At 40.5% G+C, this 20,296-nt stretch overlaps 1 protein-coding gene across 1 annotated transcript in view; it reads right to left on the minus strand.

Annotated features, from left to right (window-relative positions):
- Positions 1–10,176: 10,176 nt before the first annotated feature.
- FNDC3B (fibronectin type III domain containing 3B) overlaps positions 10,177–20,296 on the minus strand; it is a 210,452-nt gene continuing 200,332 nt past the window's right edge. The window contains exons 25-26 of the mRNA XM_061452540.1: positions 19,862–19,989; positions 10,177–12,329 (exon numbers count right to left, since the gene is read on the minus strand). Coding sequence (XP_061308524.1) covers positions 12,018–12,329; positions 19,862–19,989 — 440 coding nt within the window. The 3' untranslated portion in view covers positions 10,177–12,017. The remainder of the gene's footprint in view (positions 12,330–19,861; positions 19,990–20,296) is intronic.

Here is a 20,296-nt window from a genome sequence, read left to right on the forward strand (position 1 = left end):
CATAGTGGCAAACAACCCATGTTGGCAAAAGCAATGCTGGCACTCATTTAACCAGTACCTACTGTACCTCCTTGGGGTCCACAGTGTAGTCTATCCTGGAAAATACCTTCTAGCAGAGACAAAGCATTTCTCCTCTGTTTCCCAGGGCTTTTCTGCAGCATTTCATGTTCCTGGCACCTTCTCCCTGTCTGAAAGAGCATGGGTGCCTCCACCACCTTGTTTTGGGTCTGGATATGGCTTTTGAGATAGATATTTTACATGCAGAGAAGACGAGAGCCCATGCAGGCACTGGGCTATTCATTAAGTGTGGCAGACTGGGTAGCTCTGCAGCACGATTTCTTTCAGGCTATTGAACCTTAGGCTGCATTTCTGGAAACTTTTCCCTGCAGAAACCAGTTCTAGCTGAAAAAAGGAAAATATAATGTATAGGGCTTTGTTAGACAAAACTTTGTGGTGTTCTTACTGACTCGTATCTGAGCAGCCCATATAGTAAGTAACTGGAGGTTCATTAAACAGTTCAAGTTTTAGAAGCTTTTCTAACTACACCTTGTATCACAGCTTCACAAATAAATAGGAACAATTTGGCTGCTTTTTATTTCTTGGCAACCTGTTACATCAGTGATGAAATAGGTCAAACGCTTTACCAGAAAGCTTCATTCATTTTAGAAAAGTACCTTTGATGGAGACACGCACAAGCAGAAAATCATGCCCTATTGTATTTCTTTCCAAAAATAAAATATACTGGAAAAAAAACCCAGCACTTACATGTCAAACTTTGAGTTGACAGATATTCGGTAGTTATATAAGTTTGTGGCAAAGGACATTTGCATAAGTCTTATTTAAAGCAGCAGCCATTAGAAACCAAAACACCCAGGAGAACCTCCTCTCTGTCATGGCTCTGCTGTAGAGGTGGTGCAGCAGCTCCCTCCTCATCTGCTGATGGGCAAGGGCAAGGTGTGGGGAAGCAGGAGGGAGAGTGGCTGCTGATGCTGATGGTTCCTTTGCAGGTTTGAAGGCAGCTGGTTCTGCTCCGTGGGGAGTGCTTTCTTGTATTGACTGGTGTGTTCACTTACGGGGCTGTTTGCAGTTCCTCTGAGCCCTTCAGTCAATGTTTCCTGATGGGCTTCCATACAGTCTGTATCATTTGCAAAAACACTGTGGCCTTCAGGAGGCAAATTCCACCTTGAGAAGTAAAATCAAAATTTGGTACCAAAAAAATATAACCTACCTAACTCCTCACATTGTAGTGATGCCTGCGTTGCTCCTTCTGCACACCCTGAACCGCCCTCTTCAATCACCAGCTGAAAGCACAATGAGTAGATTTTACTCTCACAAATTTTAATGAAAAATGTTAGCCCAATTTTACAAAAAGTAAATTAAAGCACTTGGCATTTTAATCCCTTGCTCAAACTATGCTGCCTTAGAGCAATGGGGTGTGGATCCATTCACCTCCCACTGGGCGTCACTCCTTAGGCTGTGGGCTGGTGAAAGCAGCTATGAGCATTGTTTCTGTTTCTAAGATGTGCTGCCAGAGTGCTCAGCACGAGTAGCCCGAGATTAGCATTATATGAGACATAAGTAACCTCTGACTAACACTGCAGCCTGTGGAGAGCACAGCCAAAGGGAGCCTGAACAAATGAAACACAGGCTATGCTTCCAAAGCTCAGCTTGCCCAGAGAACCTGTGGTTGCCCCATCCCTGGCAGTGTTCAAGGCCAGGCTGGATGGGGCTTTGAGCAACCTGCTCTAGTGGAAGGTGTTCCTGCCCTTGACAGAGTGGGTTGGAACTGGATGAGCTTTAAAGCCCCTTCCAACCCAAACCATTCTATAATTCTATGATTCAGTCTGCATCCCTCCTGTCAATAATAACCAGACAATATGTACTAATGGCTGAAGCAACACCTGCACCCACAGTGGGATTTGTATCTGCACTTGAACTCTTTTACCAATCCCTGGGCCTGCACACATGCAGGAGCTTCCTGGAGAATCCTCCAGGTGATCCAGATGGACATATATCCAGCAGATGCAGCTGCAGGAGTTGGCATGTCTTGAGAATGTCTGGCATGATTTACACTATTTTACACTATTTGCTGTCATGCACATCTAGCTGGCGTTGTACACTGCCAAGCGGTAATGCAGGCAGCACTTGGTGGAGCTGGAAGCTTGTAGGGCATTAACGTGAAGTCCCTCTGTTCTTTAGGTAGGTCCATCATCCACACAGGGCAGTGGTACATCTCCCTCACTCCAGCCATCTCTGCCCATCCATGCATCCCTGAGGTGCTGCAGTAGACTCCTCCCAGCTCTGCACAAAGACCAGGAAATTCACAGGAGCAAAATAACCTCCTCATGCAGATGTGCTTGCCAGTGGCTTGTCACTCTCAGGCATGATTCTTGGTGAGAGACAGGTAAAACCTCCAGGGGTTTGGCTTCATGTCCCATGTCCTTGGCCAAAATTTTGCCCCGAGCAGTTTGTTAGATGATGGGGTACAGCTTTGCCAGCTCTGTCAGATCATGAAATCAGAGTTTCAATTTCCAGAAGCCCCGGCTGTTGCTGTTTAGAATAAAAAAAAAGGAATGTTAGGTCATTATTTGTCTTTTACACCTAAATTATCATTATGCAAGTACAGCGAAAGAGGATTAAGAAAAAGAAAAGTTTAATCCATCTTGTATTAATGGAGGTTTAACTGCAGGTTTCTCCACTCCTGCTTGCTGTTGAGCTTTAGTACGGTTGTTATTTCAGCACACAGTATAGTGCAGTAGTATTACTGGATGCAATTAGTATACTTGGTGGGCATTTAACAGTTTTTCTCAGTGCTCTTCCCAGCAGAAAGGCTTCTGCTCTCTTCCAAGCCCAGCACTTTTATGGTTCTGCCCTTTTCAATCTCAGTTACAGACTAGTGCATGTTATTTTCAAATAAGCACAAAATTCACAGCCACTCATTAACCCTCTTCCTTGGACGAAAAAATAACCAACCAACCAACCAACCAAAGGGGAAAAAAAACCCAACCCAAAATCTCTCTACTTCAGACTGGAGAAGGCACTGGGGAGACCTGAGAACAGCTTCCAGTACATAAAAGAGGCCTACAAGAAATCTGAAGAGGGTTTTTTTACAAGGGCATGTAGGGATAGGACAAGAAGAAATGGTTTTAAACTGAAAGAGAGGAGATTTAGATTAGCTATAAGGAAGAAGCTCTTTACTGTGAGGGTGGTGGGGCACTGGCACAGGTTGCCCAGAGAAGCTGTGGCTGCCCCATCCCTGGCAGTGTTCAAGGCCAGGCTGGACAGGGCTTTGAGCAACCTGGTCTAGTGGAAGGTGTCCCTGCCCTTGGCAGGGGGGTTGGAGCTGGATGAGCCTTAAGGTCCCTTCCAACCCAAATCATTCTATGTTTTTATGAAACCACCTGATTGATTGGATGTGAACAATCCCTTTGCTTTCATCTTCCCAGTGGTTTTGGGCATTCATGGACAAGCACCTATGTCCTTCATACATGGGGCTGGGTCCAACCAGAGAGCGGTGAGATTGCTGCCTAGACCCCAGGACTGTGCCTCATTAGGAGGGCACCCAATCCTCAGTTGGCATCTGAAGTGTGTGCTGTCTGGTTTTCAACCTACCACTTTTGATCTGTGCACAAATACGTAATTTTGAAAGCCTACAGGGTGCTCCTTTGGCTGTACTTGGAGATAAATTACTTGGCAATGAAGGCACTTTGTCGCTCTATGTCTGTGCTTTGTTTCCCTTCGTGGGAGAGAAACAAAGGTTTTGTGATGTGTGCAAGTCCATAAGGTAAAATTGCTCTCAGAAATAAGGTACTCCAGGGTCAACATCAGAGCCTGCTCCGAGGGTACAGGAGATTCTCTTCCAGCATTTGCCCCCATTTTGAAAGCTGCTGGATCAAAAGGAAAGAGTTTTACTCCCTTTCCCCTTTGCTCATGTTCTGATTGATTTTCACATGATTGCAGTGCTGTCCATGAGAAAGAAAAGGCATGGTGATTTCCAAGCCTTTTTTTACAACTTTCTTCCCTTCACAGCCTCCTTCCACCAACCACCCAGTGCTGTGAATCATCCTTGATTAGGGCTGGCAGGCAGGGAATCTAACACCACAAGCCTGTCCTGCAATGAGCCTGCAGAAGGATGAGCTCCGAAGTGCAGAGATTTAAATAGCTTCAACATGCCAATATTACAAAAGATAGCAAAACCTCATACTACATATTCTCACCAAATGTTAAACCAATATCCGTGATCACATGGGGGTGTGTGTTCTGCCCAGTCAATAGCACTTTGGTATTTTTACCAAGTGGTGACAATGTGATTGATTTCCGTAAAATTCACTGTACTGTGCTAGGGGCTGCAAAAAGGTGTGATCTTCTGAGCTAGTTTTGATTGAGCATCTAGTTTTGAACCCACTGAACTATTGTTAGTTTGCGCCTTGGCTGGTTCCCCGGCTCCAGCGGAGATGTGGGGATGTGAGGCTTATCCCTTGGATAAGTGGCTGCCTTGGGTGCTGCCTGAGCATCTCCGGTCTAAAACCGATATCCAGGGAAACAAAATCATTTCAGATATACTCAGGTCACTACAGTGGCTTCTTCTTCATAAAAAGCTAACCTGCAAGGCTAACTGGTTCTGCTTGCGGAGCCACTGCCCCAGAGTCATCTCAGACCAGCTACTCTTGCTGTAGTGTCAAAAACAACAAGAGGTTTGGATTTACCTGCATTCTCTTCAGTTTTCGCTATGGGCTTGTGCCTGATTTCCCACATCACAGTGTAATTTGGAGTCTGCCATGTAGCTAAAGGAGTGCCATTGCCATAGGCTGTGATGAGACCTACATCAAACGTCCCTTCCTGCAGAACAGGCTGCAGTCAATCGCATCACACTTTAAACAAGGACATGACACTGAGCTATACTGTGCAGAAGAGATACCTACTCTCCGTAATAGAGAGAAGGCAAAGACAGGAGCAGTAAGGCTTAAGCACTGCTATCCAGAGCAATCACAATATTAGAGCGCTACACCTGACAACATACAAAGTCCACACAGCAGCATCCTAGGGAATATTTGGCCCTGCTGAGTGCAGAGACATGCTTTCTCTCACTGTGCTGAACCCTGGCACACTGCAGCAATGGCTGGGCAGGCAGCAAGCACCATTCCAGCTGGCGTCCTGCCCAGGGACATGAATGTGGGCCGTGCAGCAGAGCCCCCTGAACCAAGGACACCGTGACCTGCTTGCAAGCATTTTGTGGCTAGAAAGGGAATTTGAGCTATTAATAAATAAATACAATATCTACACTGGATTAGGGGGAATTTCTCAACTCTATTCATGTTTTAATCCTTACAAGACTGCTGCATCCCTACTGTTTGCTCCATTTTATTTGTAGAGAATAGCTTTCATATGATGAAGTGAGATGAGCTAATAAAATTACCAAGAAATGACACCCACTGAGCACATTGACCCAAGCAGTTATTTACTAACTATCTACATGATAGTAGACCTAAAAATAGGTTTGATAGCATGCAATAACATCTATACCAGCAATTAACACAGTAAATGTAACTACTCAAACTAATGACAGCACAGTCACCTAAATAACAGCAGATAGGAGCCTGATCCACTGTGTTTGAATGTGCCTTGTGAAACCTCTTATTTTTTTATTTCACCCAGCCAAGAATCTGCACGTTTTGAGAGAGCAATTGTCACAAGCAGAAACAGATGCAATCATGTAGAACTTATTAAAAGTAATACTGGTGAAATAGCTTTTTCAAGGGATCTCAGCTGGCTTTTTCTGTTCAGTCATAAAAATAATGAACCAAAATGTTCATATCTCCTCCTCTACTAACTTGTGGCTCTCACTGCTGAGTAAGAGATAACATTTGTGTCTTCACAGCAAGGCAGGTGAATGTTAAGGACAGAGAATATAATTCTACACCACTTCAATAAATCACAATACATCATGAATTCTGCAACAATTCTATAATTGTAGAAAAAGATTTACACAGGAAATATAATTGATGCATCGCATTTCCCCACTAATTTCTCTATAACTTTTCCTCCATACCTTTGGGCGCAGACAGGTGTAACAGAACCATCTGGTTCATGTATGTGTCATTGGTGCTGGGGGGTGTGGAAATCACCCCATCTCCCTAGACCATAAATTGCTCAAACTTTGCCAAGGTCTTGAAGGATCCATTTAGGCTTGGCATGAAGAAGTAAAGATTAGGTTACAGCTGGAGTCTTCTTTAAAAACATTAACCAGTCTGGTTTTGTACAACTTGTTTAATTCCAAACAAACACAGGTGCAAGCAGGAGAAAGGTGTTGGCTTGGGTCTGGCAGAGACTAAGCAGTTCAGTTCCACCAGCTTCCTAGTGGTCAATGTGGAGACTTGGGTGGGCTGTGAGCACCAGGACTCATCCCACCACTTTCTACCAGTTTAAGATTAACTTCCATGTGTCATCTGCAACCTTAAGCTTCAGCAAAAGGACCAAAACACACTGGGGCCATTAAAGACAGTGATGATTCAAATCACATCAAAGATGGATGGAGGCTGGAGCACTTCCTCTCTTTCATCCACGACTTGTAGTACTGACAGACCTTCCCCTTTCCCCATGCAGGAGGAGGAGCCTCTCTTCCCCACAAATGCCAAACACATCACAGCAGCTTTACTCAGTTGACAAACGAGTCAGATGCTGAACGACTGAGCTTCCACCACCACTACAGGCTCTGTACAAGGTGTCACCACCCCTCCATTCAGACAAGAACAGCAGCATTCCCAGCTGCAAACCTGTAAATGACAGGAGAGCTCGGGTAACTCAGCCAACTCCCACCTGACTGAGAACAACGATACCTTGGCCCACAAGGCAGGAGTAACTCAGGCGATGCTGTTTTATACAGCATGCCCTGGAGATGTCTACACTGAAGCTCCTGAAGGATTTAATTTTCAGGGGTGTTTTCAGAACCTCTGCTATGCTTGAAAACAGGAGGGACACGCAGGAGTGCCCGGGTCCCCTGACATAAAGGCTAGAGTTAACATCTACCTCCCTTCAAACAAGTGCTATTTATAGTAGGCTCAATTGGAGTATCTCTTAAAAACTCAAAGACTTGAATGAGTCTGGCAGGAAAAGCTCCGCAGGAGGTGAACAGCACAGATTGAAGTTACCTCCAAATATGGTTTGCTTTCTTACTTGTCCTGGGCAGCGGGCAGCTCAGATCACACCACGTCTTACTTTGATACACTTGTTTCTCATACAGAGATACCCCCCTTTAAAAGGGGCTCAATTCCCCTCCACCAATCCAAACATGCTCCCAACTCGCACCAGTGACTGAAGTCAAAAGCAAAACAAATCCTACCCATTTAGTTTTATGAACAGGCTCTTTGATTACCAAGAGAGAATTGCTGCTGCTATAGAAACCTGGTGACCGCTCTGCTGCAGGCAGACCTGGAGATTGCTCAAATTGCAGTATGTGCCACAGTCCACATCCAACTCCAGAGCCACCTGAAAGGTTGTTTGTAAAGCCTCAACAATATCTAAAAATACGAGCCTCTGCTCTGTTCCAAAACTTTTCTAAACAGATACTTTTGTCCAAACAGGTGTAAGCAGGCAAGAGATGCTGGTAAATATAACATTGCCCAAGCCTGGCTAGAATTTGCTGTTTCCTCATAAAACAAAATCCATTGGAAAATTAGTGCTATTTACCCACCTCTGCTTCGTTTCAGTGTGGAAAAGGGACCCAGCACCTCAGCACCAAGCCTATAACTTTGCAAAATAACATTCAGATCTCAACCAGCAAACACCTAAATCCTCCTTCACTCCCATGGGCTTTAGCTGTCCCCCATCGCTGCTGCAGACACCCATGGCAATACTGTAAACCAGGGATTACTGGAAAGATTCTCTTCAGATACCAAAGTGCTGATTAGTATTCTATAGACATTATTTAAAAGATTTTGTTAAAGAGAGATTGTTTCAGCAAACACAGCAACCAAGTGAAAAAGTGTCTGTATTTCCCTAGGAAAACCCACTCATGTTGTAAATTCCAGTAATTAAACAAACAAACAAACAAGACGTGGTATTTATGCAGTGATTTGAAAAAGAAAAGCTATTTAAAAAATGTGCTTGACAAGAAAAATGTATACATACTAGAACAGTTCTTTATGATGAGTAATTGAATTTATTGCACATAATTAGCAAGTAAGTGAAAAGTTTGGTATTTCAAGTGTTTGATTTCAAAGATAACCGATCTAGGTGTATTTTTACCATCCTTACATTTTCATGCAAGCTATTTAAAATAAGTGATTAAAACACCACAGAAACCTGACTTTAAGATTATTTCTATAAACTTTCACTTACCAAGGGGAGCAAACTGTGGGGCAGCGGTTACAGCTCACTGCCCCAGGCTAGGCAGCCCCAGGGAGAGGACTGTGATTTCCCACGGATGAAGAGGCAGAGGGCTACAGAAACCAGCTAACATGAGAAGAAATTTGACATTTACCTGGATGATGCTGAGGTCAAAACAGGAGCAGCCTTTGGATACACGGCACAGGTTACAGCCTGGCTAAGCTTCAGCTTTCCAGGAGCTGGATGAGCAATCTGTGGTGTGTTTAGCACAGTCTAAGAGAAGATGATGCCACAAACGGCTTAACTGCACCAGCAAACACTTCACAAACACCACAAAAATCATTCCACTTACAAATCAGAAGCATCCCATGTTAAACTGGGGGGCTCTGCTCCTGCTGCAGCAGAACCACTGACCTGCAGCAAGGGGCCACACACAGTGAAAACGCTGTATTCAATTAAGAAAAGTCCTGGTAATATCAGAAAGAATTAAAACATTTATTGGGCATAAATATATTACATATACACTACAGATACAGTTAAGTCTTACATACATAGTGTAGTATTTGCAAAATCTATACATTAAAATTGATATGGCAGTTTTAATATAATGCATATGAAATAGTCTAAAATTTACAATACAAGAAAACTTATGATTTTTTTTTTTTTTAAAGTTGAAAAGCTTGGAATGTATGTTCCCATAGTGAGGTAAAAACATTTTATTTTTTTTTTTCAATTTAAAGAACTGTGCAAGGATAAGATTCATACACATTCAGTTAGGGCACTTTTTCAATCATGACACTGAATACTGAGCTACTGTAGCCAACAAACAGGATTAGAAAATATTTCAAGTTCATGAAGAAAAAGGCAGAACCATATAAAACCATCTCTCTCCTCCATTAAGGGTTTTAAATATTTAGTGTTTCATTCTACCTTTGTTTTTGTTGTTCATTATTTCTTTGATAGCAGAGAGCACTTGGGTTGGATTCAATGTCTGATACTGCTGGACCAAAGGGTGTGTGGGAAAAGGCATCAGCAAAGGGCACGTCAGTGGTAACAGCAATCACGACAGGAATGGTTTAACATCTGTGATGCCTTATTTTCTTGTCAATATATGAATGACAATCAGATCACTATGGCAGAATATACAAACTAAAAATAATGCCAAATTAAACTCACTAAGGGCCTGTCCCAACTCCTACAGAATACTTGCTCAGATAATCTCAGGGTTGGACTGGGTGTTCTCGGTAGCATTGATTATAAGGGACACCAAACAATGTAGCAGTGACAGAAATGCTTCAAGAGTAACTGATTGCTTCTGCTCACCACTTTTAGCACAATTTGTATTTCAAACTTTCAAGATCAAAATTGATCAAATCATCTAGAGCAAGGTGGGTATATTTTTTTCCTTTTTTTTTTATTTTTCTTTTTTTTTTTTTAAAAGGTGTCAAGCTTGGACTTCATAGCAGCACTGCTGGAACAAAAATAAAAAAGGGAATCTCTTAAAATTTCTGGGTTTCCAAACTAGCAGTTTTTTCATTGTTTGAAAAAATACTCTCTTTCCCCTCCACTGAAAACAGCTGTATATGTTTTGCTCACAAAATACAGATGCAAGGTCACAAAGTTTTGTATCACAAATAATTTTAAATAAGATGTAAATAAATTTGACAAGCCATGACTTTGGCAAAACCAAAAAAATATATATATTTAGCTCAATACCATTAGTTTGCAATGCTAAATTAAACTAATTATAGTCAATAACAAAATACAGAACATTTCTAATATCTGCTACATCTAGAGAGGCACACAGAATAATTCATTGATCTTAGCACTTTCTTTCCAGAGATGATTATGTTTTTGGATACATGTAAACGTTTGAATCACTGGTAATGGTTTTTTTCTTTTCTTTTTTTTTTTTCTTTTTTTTGGCATTTAATGTACTAGATGCTCCCATCTTCAAAAACACAAGAAAATGTAAGAAGATTAATACTACTAGGAATGCTGCCAGGTAAAAAGTTGACCTAAGTACAACAGTATAAAACAGACAAAATATAACATGCTATGGGGAGGGTGGAGAGGGGGATTAGTACATAAGTACACTTTTTATTTTATTTTTTACAATAAATAAAAGATTGCACTGTAATTGGTATTTAAAGTACTGTATGCAGTATATAGTATAAATAAACCTAAACCAAAAATAATGTTGTTTCTTCCCCATTACTTTGGTTAAGGGAATATTATGCTAGTACAGGACACTGAATCTTAAGACAATGGAGACAAGAGCACAAAATAGCTAGGACAAAAGCAAAACCAAGTAGCAAAAATATACAAAAACAAGAGGCAGGGAAATACACTGTGTCTGTTGCACCCTTTTGGAATCTATTTGCACCTCCAGCTCATTTATGTCCCTGAGGTACTTGCACAATGTTGACTTAATATAAATAATCCAATGACTCCAGAGTTAAAAATCTAGTATCTTGATGAATTAAAATATGTGTCTGGGAAGGGGCAGGCGGGAGGGGCACATGCTCCCATCAGAGCAGGGACTACTCTTCCTGCAAGACTCTCATCTGAATTTTGCCATGTACCAAGTTATTATTTCAATCAGCCCTGTGGTAAGAATAGCGTAGATACCCATTTAAGGTATTTAAAATAGACAGACCTAATTTCTGATACCTCCAAGAAAGTTCCATAAAATGGATACCCCTCCAAAAAATAACAGTAATAAAAAAAGATCAACCAACAGTAAAGTTTGCTTACACTGAGTGAAAATCTCACCTAATTCAGTAGAGGCAGTAAGCCGTCACCAGCAATAATCATATAAATCAGGCTGAACATAATAGAATAATATCTAGTATTAGATAAGGAATAGTTATATACAGTGACGAACAGACAAGCTAAAGCAGCTTTTAAATAGCTGAACATGGGAATAACTAACTATTGCACAATGCCCTCTTACTTAAAATTACTGCTAGGAATCAAAATGGTAAAAAAATCTATAATGCTTCATAATTTATATGCAATTTGGTTATTTGATTTCTTACACAGGCAGTTTATAGTGTTGTAACTGTAAAAGTAACAGATAATTAAAAAAGTTTTTAAGCTGCAGGATACTGTTCCGATTTAAATGCACTACACAGTTAAAATAACTTAGATTTTACCTTGAGAAAAATGGGGCAAAAGTAGTGAATAACTCATAGGCAACATGGCTAATACTGTTCAAGGAAAACTCGGTACTGTTGACTAACACTGTATTCTAGTCTTGCCACTATACACACTCATGACTAATGTTTAGAAGGAAAAAGAAGAGACAAAAAAGTGACTCATGATTAAAATTTCCTAAATAGTAAGGTAAAATAAGAGACTGTATGAACTTCAGTGAAAAAAACCCAAAACAACGTTGAAAAGACAAATCGGTGACAATTTTGAATCTGTAGAGGAAAAAATAAAAAACCTTGCATTTGGTGTCTGGTTTGTTTGTTTCTCCAGTTTGACCACTTCCAAGTTTTGAATTTCAAAAAGGTGCACCAAAACACTGATTTATCTTTCTTCAAGCTAGAACTGTAAAAACAAGAAGTATATAAAATGTATGGTAGAACAAAAGGATTTCAAAAAAAAAAGGAGTATCTGAATAAATGTGGGATTATAATGCGTAGCATTAGTTAAATTTGTATCTCAAACTTCCATTGAATCCCCTACTTCATAAAGAAGTACTGTAATATACAGGCAAATATGATTGACAAACTTGCAAAGCCAAGAACGATGAGGGCTGCAAACTGTTCATCAGTAGGAATCATGCTTTTTATCTTAGGATCATCTATGCTTCCCATTTCTCCTGAAAGCATGATCTCATTACGCTGAAGCATAAAGGCAACGGATGGGCTGAAAGGTCCACTAAGTTCTTGTGAGGTATCCAAGCACCGGCGGCAGACGCAGACGCGAAACCGATAGTCTGTGTTGAGTTGAAGGCCTGAGATGTGGAATGTGGTCTCTTCTCCCTTGTACACCTTCAAAACAAAACAGCAAGCACAGTCAAATACAAAGAACAAGCCAGCCTCCTCCTCCTTTAACAGCTTCAGGCCATTAAGAAAACTAGCAACATCTCCAGCGAGGAGCCTTCAGCACCAGAGTGAGGGGAAACACCGTGGGCAGAAGGCTCTGTTCTGAGCAGCAAGAGCCACTAAGGGAGCCTCAATCCATCAAGAGATGCCCAAACCATGAGAAGTCTCACTGCAAAGCATTCAACAGAGTCAATATATGCAAAGACAGACAAGACTCAAAAAATATATCAACCATAAGAATTACTCATCTTTTGTGGGTATGATAAATACCATGAACATATTTCTGTATCCTTAAAACATGACTATATGCCTAAAATACATCTAAGGAATAAGCACTGTGTTTGGTCCCTGCAAACTAAGGCCATTGGAAGACATCCACTGCATAATCATGAAATTGGTTAGAAATACTGTTTTAACATACTTTCCCTCACATTTCCCTCAAGAGTCAGAATCTTTACAGAAATTACACTTTCAGAATTATGGAAACAATAAAATATTATTAAGGTATAAAAACGCTCCTCTGGGGCGCACTGCATTTGGTTCTTTAGCAATCCAAACCCATCATATATTTATGTTAATCAAATGTAGGTACCACATGACTCAGAGCACGAGTCACAATATGAGAGATGAGTATCTAAGAGACAGTTTTGTGACTTAAATGGAAAAAGACCACTGGAAACATTTGTGTACTTCGAAAACAAATAACCAGTCAACAATTTATATAAGCGAGGGTTGTTGAAACTGGTGTTTGAAGGAGTTAAAAATGTCACAAAGAGTCTGCTGGAAAAAAAAACCAAACCATCCTGAACTTCAGATACTTCTTCCTCTGCTTATTTAGCCAGTTTCCTTCTCCTCGCTGCAGGAGCAGAAGGCTGAGAGCATCTCAGCCCTCCCAGAGGTAAGGAATCAACTTCGAAAGGGGTAACAAGAGGGAAATTAAACATGAGATGATAGAGGATTTCCTGTGCATTACTCTGGAGTAAGAAACACAGAAGGAAAAAGAAGAGACATGCTTGGCTAAACACCAGTTAAAAAGTCCAGCTTTCCTGCCCATGCTTGCCCCTGAGACTCATCCCTCAGTTAACAAGCCAGTCACTGATTTCTTGAGAAGGCCTGGGACGGAAGATTCATGTTTTTTTTTCATTTGTTCTCTCCCCCCCTTTCACAGTTCAGAGAACCGTTTAGAAAAACTTCTTTAAAAGTCTTTCACAAAACTCTCACAATTTTTCCAAATATGGTTTGAATGACAGGGACTGAATTTCTGGACTAAGTGGAAGTCCTCTAACTGGCTCAGGTTTCTTGGCCCCCAGGCATAAGTCAAGAAGCAATGTTTAAACAAAGTTATGTTACCTTCCTCAAATATGCTCAGCATTCACACGAAGTTCACTCTAGCTTAAGTGATGGGAATGAAGCAAATTAATACATAAACCTGTGTGATTAACCACAGCTATGGACATCCTTTATGTTGCCTTCCTTGTCTTTGCCTGTCTTCCCAATGCCAACAAGAAGTGAGTCATTAAGTTACAGTAATACAGTAATTGCAGGGAAAGCAAAACCACAAGTTGCTGTAGTGGTCCACAGAAATAACATGAAGGTTGAAACATCTGTTTGCAAAGCATACCTCATCCCATGAACATCTCTGTTTCTCAGTTTTCCAATGGCAATTCCATTTATAATACCCACCTGTTGTGGGCAAATGCACTCCACCTACTCCACCATCAATGCTACGTCTTGTAGCTGGTTAATACCTCAGTTTACTCCCAAATACAAATAATCATACAAAGAAAAGTTGCATGCATTTGACACATAAATGTAGGTTCAGCAAGTCATTAAAAAAGGATGTGCTCTTCCACAGAATCAGAGTCAGGATTCTTCTATTTGGAGGAATTACCTACCTCCCATTTCTTTAGACTCTGAGACTCAAAACGTCTATCCTACAAAACAACTGTAAACAAGGTAGGTTTTCTGGTGCTGTTGCAATTAACAACTTCATTTCAAGATGTATAATCAGTAATACATGTCTTTGCCATAAATGAGCCTTTGCAACCAATATGACCACTTCTAAATCAAAATAAAGATCCAGTAAAATCCAAATAATGATATTTAATAAAAAATTTACAATCTAAGCTTTGTAAATTACATGTAACAGATACTACATTTAACTACTCCCCCAGGGATGGGATATATACAAACCTGTCTCTGCAATGAGAAAACCTGTCCAGTTAATTGTTTTGGGTTTTTATTTTTCACTTGTTTTGTGCTGTCAAGGTGGTGAACACCAGTGTAACTGGAGGCTGTCTGGCTATATCAGAGGCCGGTCTAATAAATATAGATGACCAAGTTCACTCAAGCCAGCTACTTGACCAAGTTATCTTAGGCCAGCTACTCAACAGCACTTTTCAGAAAAAGGCCAGACAGTCAAGTGAGAGAAAAGTGTATCTTTAAAGAAAGCTTGAAAAACCAATGAAAGTACCTTGAATACATGAACCAATATCCACTAGTCATAGAATGGTTTGGGGTTGGAAGGGACCTTAAAGTTCCTGCAAGGGACCTAGTTCTTTCTTAGTACTGAGTAAAAAATTACTATGCTTAGTTGTCATTCACTTCCGACAGTAGCTCCTGCATCCTCCACAACTGGCTGCAGCAAGTGCCCTAAAGACACTATTGGCTGCAGTAGAATCTATAGGGCCAGGGTAAGCCAACGCAGGATGCCCTCAGCACAAAGATACATGCTTGGTTGTAAACACAGTTACACTCTGTTAATGGACTTCACGTGTTTTATTAAACAGAGGAAAAAAAAATTGACAATTTTGTACAAGGTCTTTAAATTTGCTGCACAAATATGAACTCAACTTACAAAGCAGCATACTTTTTTCCATGTAGCACATTATGCTTTGGTGGAAAACAAGTCAAAGTGAAGTGGCTAGCCAATTTATCACTTTCATTTCCTAAAAACAGCTTTTCTGTATAGGCACCTGAGAATAGAATAAAAACATGATGAGCTTTTTGCCTGGCTCCCTCAATGAGAGTATCATCACAAGTAATAAAATGCTGCTGAATCCTCTTAGGCATTTGATCCTACTGATCAAGCTGGACAGCTCAGAGAATTCCTGTAGGCAAGTATTTCTCAATTTCACCAATGTAATTAAATAATTCCACCCCCCTCTTCATCTTTTCCAAATAATAAAAATGACAGCCACGATTGCCCTATAAGCAACACACCGCAAGCGTAAAATAACTTTACTTGGTTGTTGTACTCCACTGCAATGACCAGTGTACTTCATAATTAATAAAAGCCTATTTTGTATGGTGAAGATTGAGATAGAAGAAGATCAAGAATTAGAGGCAGGTTTCAATCTATTTAGAAAGCATGCCCGCTTAAAAGGTTTAATTTCTTCTACGCCATCTGACAGATTTTTCTTTCAGAAACTAGGTTGTTATTCTATCCAAACTCAAAATCAGATTCACTCACTCCACTGTTGAGATGCTCATAAACCCTTAGGAGCTGCATTGACAGCCTTGTCCCTTGAACAAAGGACACAAGAGTCCCTCAGATCAATTTCTGCAAGGTGGGCTGCACTGAAAAACTACCAAAAGAAAATTATTTGCTCCATCTGATGACACAAAATTGGCATCTGGAGGCAGAGAAAATACTGAGTGCAAGTAGCACTAACAACACATGCCAGTGTGTACTGTACAAGTATGTTGCACTTCGGCATGCAACCAGCACAAGTGCCTTTGACTCCCTATTTTAAAGAGAGAGGGAAACCCCATTTTTAGCTGATTAGAGCTTTATACAGATTAACAATACACCAAATGCATTTCAGAGACTGTGCGTCTACTGAGTCTGAAACAAAGAAAAACTAATGAAAATCAGAGCTTGTTAAGCCAACTGCGTTCTCCCAGGCATCCACCTCAGTGCAGACCGCAGCAGGCTTCGCACTGCATTGCTGGATTTTTTCTACACACCCAGTGTATCCCACCCGTATCTTTTCTTCTTTGGAAAGCAGAAAAGAGAAAGTTTTCTCCCAGAGGAGATGTGACAGAAGCCGATGAAACACCACTGCCTCCAAATTCTCAGAAATTTCCAATGTAAGAACATTTTGCCTCACTGGCAAACAATTTAAGGATAAGCTTTAAAGCTCAGCTCTCATTTCCTGTGGTCAGCTCTTACTAAGAGCTGGCTCCTCAGTGATTCAATGCCCAGAGCTGCTCAGCTGGGGAACTAAACTAAAACTTAGGCTGCGACTGTTACAACTGCTATCCAAAGCTTCAACTCCTGCTAGCGCTGCACAACCCATCCCACTCCCCACATTCCAGATTAAAACTATGCAAAGCTGGAGATGATTTTAACATGCTTTAAAGGTAAGTTCTGACTAAGTTTTGCTAGATGAAAGTGCAAGAAACAGAAAAACAAATTTGGGGCACTGATTCCTGGAGGCAGCTGTGATTTACATCCTGATTCGTAAAAAAGGAAAAATTGATTTCCTACAAAGAGCTGTCATATCTCAATCCTTTTTTTAAGTATTCAAACAGATAAAACTAACAAAGACACAAAAAGGAACGCATCGCTTGAGAATTTTGTTGAACACACTTTGTAGGGAACACAATGTCATGCGTTTAGCTTCTGCAAATCCAGTTTTTCAGACAATTCTCATCAGAGAAACATTTATATGTTCCCCCAGAGGAGGACAGGGACACGTATACATGAGTCTGTAAAACACAGAGCTTTCGAGTACTTTGATACTAACTCTGCTCCGACAAATTGTGGGACAGCAGTGACTTTTGCGATGTAGAGGGCTGCATACATTGGGTTACCAGGGGAGGGAGCTCAGCTCAGGTGCGATGATCTAGAGAGAAACTATAGCTTTGCCCAAAAGCATGTAAATGCTTAATGTCACAGCAGGAGAAGGGAATGCTAAAGTGATTTAGTTTATTTTATAAATTAATGAAGAGTATTTTCTGTAACTTGAATTTGCTTCTACAACATAAGCGAGGTGCAAGTACAGAGCAGTGGTCTGCTCCTAGGTGTTCATCTCTCAAGAGTTTCATCGCTAGGATGGCATATGCAGCAACAGATTTACAAGGAGCTCAAGCTTTGTTTCCTCCTATTAATGTTTTATTTCATAATTAGGTTTCTATATTTATTCACTTTAGAGCCAAAACACACTAGAGAGGTGTTACCATGCCCTACTTTATACTGATTTACAGGCAGTTCCAGAAAAATCAGTGCTGTGTACTAAGGAGCCATGCTGTGTGAATAAGGGAAGTGAAACATGGCTACTTTAGCATGCACCTGACCCTGTGCCAGAATAAGCTGAAGCAGACTACTTCATGCTTAATCAGCACAAAGAACCCAGATGAAGTTTTTCTTCTATTAATGAAATCAATATGGCAGAACATCACATTCTGCACCTTCTAAAAGTCTTCCTAGCAAAGAGCTGGGTCAAGATCTGTAATGTAAATTTTTTCCAGAAATAGGAATTGAGTTTCACATTTGTGCTTCTTAAGGATTTCTGTAAGCTTTCTTATCAAGTCCAGGGAGACTCTGTGCTCAACACTGTGCCACACCATGTGCGCAACTAGCCACAGAATATAGCTGTGTTTGAAAACCCAAACACAATCATCATTAAAAAGTTCTCAGTTTTCATGATGATAGAATCTTCCTTTTCCAAGCCTTTATTTGGATGAAAAGAGTAAAATCTACTATGTAAAGCATGCAACATTCTTGTCAATAAAATGCCATCACACCAGTTTAAAAGGCATAAGCTAGTATCACAAAAGTCATATTGTCATATTCCTAGTAAGTTTGTCAGAATAACAAATATCTTTGCCAGAACACAAACATCATTGTAAAATTTCCTGGGGGAGAAACACAAACGTATCTCAAACACTCTCCCATTCCCTACACAAAAAATAGATTGACAAGCATCATCATCTTTAATTCTGCTGTGCATAGTCACATCTACAGATGGTGATGTTTGTAAATGCTTTACCGTTTCACTGGTTTGTTCTGCTCCAGGATATAGCTGCATATGAAATTACACTCATAAACTTTTACAAGATCAGCGGTTTAAGACAAAATGAGGAAACTGGTTTTGGTCACCTATCAGCAGTATTCATCTGAAGTGAATCAACTGGGAGTAGACACAAAGAATCCATGGGGTTTTAACATGCCTTCCTATTTAAACTGTTTAATGTCTTCTGTTAAATAGTTGCCTTTAAATTGCTGCAAAGTGATCTGACGATAGAATTACAGCATTGTAACAGAGAATTTTACATGTTGATTAGTTGAAAGGTTTCAATTTTAAGAGGGGTTTTAAAAGTGGATTTTTATTCTACGAAACATCTGCATCTGGGGTGGTGTAAAACATGTCATCCTTATTAGTCCCAACTCAAGATATTCTATGATTTTGTGTCACAGAACAGAGACAGCTGTGTCCTGGAAGGTGAGTGAAGAGGAAAACGTCTGAGGACGAGTGACCCAACATGTGATATGAAGTCCTGCACAGCCCATAAATAGCTTGAAATAGCTATTTGTTGCATTTATTTCCATGACAGTGGGACATAAAAAATTACTTCATGCAGCTATTTATCTCCTTATCCAGCTGTACTATCCCTGGATCTTGCAAAATGCTCTGGCAACTGCAATAGAAACTCCAGTCACTTAGGACACTGTTTTTTCTCATGGGTGTATTTAATAGCCTGAAAAGCTACAATATTTTTCATTTGTGCAACACTTGAAAACAATTTGTAAAACTTTTCTAATATAATATGTCCCTTGAGATACACATGCAAAATATATACTCACTTGCAGGGAACAAAACAGATTTAAAGTAAATTTAGGGCTTGCACTTCAATTAGGTTAACATCATTAACATTAGTTTTCAGTTAAATAGCGGTAAGTGACTGCACCCATGCCACAGCAAAGTTAAATGCATTAGCCAGAAAATCACTGAAAGACATGTATGTATTTCGTCTTCTTTTCACATAATAGGAGCTATGAGCATGCACATAGCTACTGCAGCTTAGCTGACAGACAGTAAGTCAGTGATGTGACCCAGTGCTGAGACAGCACCCACATTCATGATGAAGATAACTCATTTTGATGGGAAAAACTGATTTCTGAGAAGGTGAAATAGTGGAACTCTCCCTCTTTTCCACAGCTGGTTATCAGTTGAGAAGAAAGCACGGGTGGTCAGAACCATAGCTTTTCAAAGGTTAGTTCCTTTAGAAATAGTTTAGTTATGGACAGAGTGCAAATCACTTCAACAGAAAACCATGTTCTATATACCTCCTCAGGGGAAACCCCAACCTACTACAGCCCTTAATTTTGACTCAGCCTTTACCAAAGTTCCCCTGACACATCACCATAGGGTGCAATTCAACACAGTAGAACAAAGCAGCACAGCAAATGTTCAAAAATGTTTCCTTTATCTCATCAATTTAGCAATATTAAAACGAGACTGCTTTCCTACCTGCTTGTATTCAGATTCTCTTCCAACCAGTACCTGCAGAACATAACCAACAGGATCTCCTTTCATGGGTGGGACGATTTCCCAAGTAATTTCACAGGCATTTCCTCCCATCTGTGTCACTCGAGGAGCTACAATAAAATGAAATGCATCAGCATTTAATACAAAGATGGCATTGAAATCTTATTCATTTACGTGCACTGTAATATATATGAGAACATTTTAAAAAAAGACCTTTGGGACATTACCACCAGTATCAGTACAGGCTGGGGGATGAAGGGATTGAGAGTATCCCTGAAGAGGACGTGGGGGTACTGGTGCATGAAAGACTGGATATGAGCTAGCAATGTGTGCTTGCAGCCCAGAAGGCCAATTGTATCTTGGGCTGCATTCAAAGAAGCATGACCAGCAGGTCAAGGGAGCTGATTCTGCCCCTCT

This window comes from Pezoporus flaviventris, unplaced genomic scaffold, assembly GCF_033815535.1.
Source record: "Pezoporus flaviventris isolate CSIRO_AGI_PZ_B2104156 unplaced genomic scaffold, CSIRO_AGI_Pfla_v1 ptg000013l, whole genome shotgun sequence".
NCBI classification, from domain to species: domain Eukaryota; kingdom Metazoa; phylum Chordata; class Aves; order Psittaciformes; family Psittacidae; genus Pezoporus; species Pezoporus flaviventris.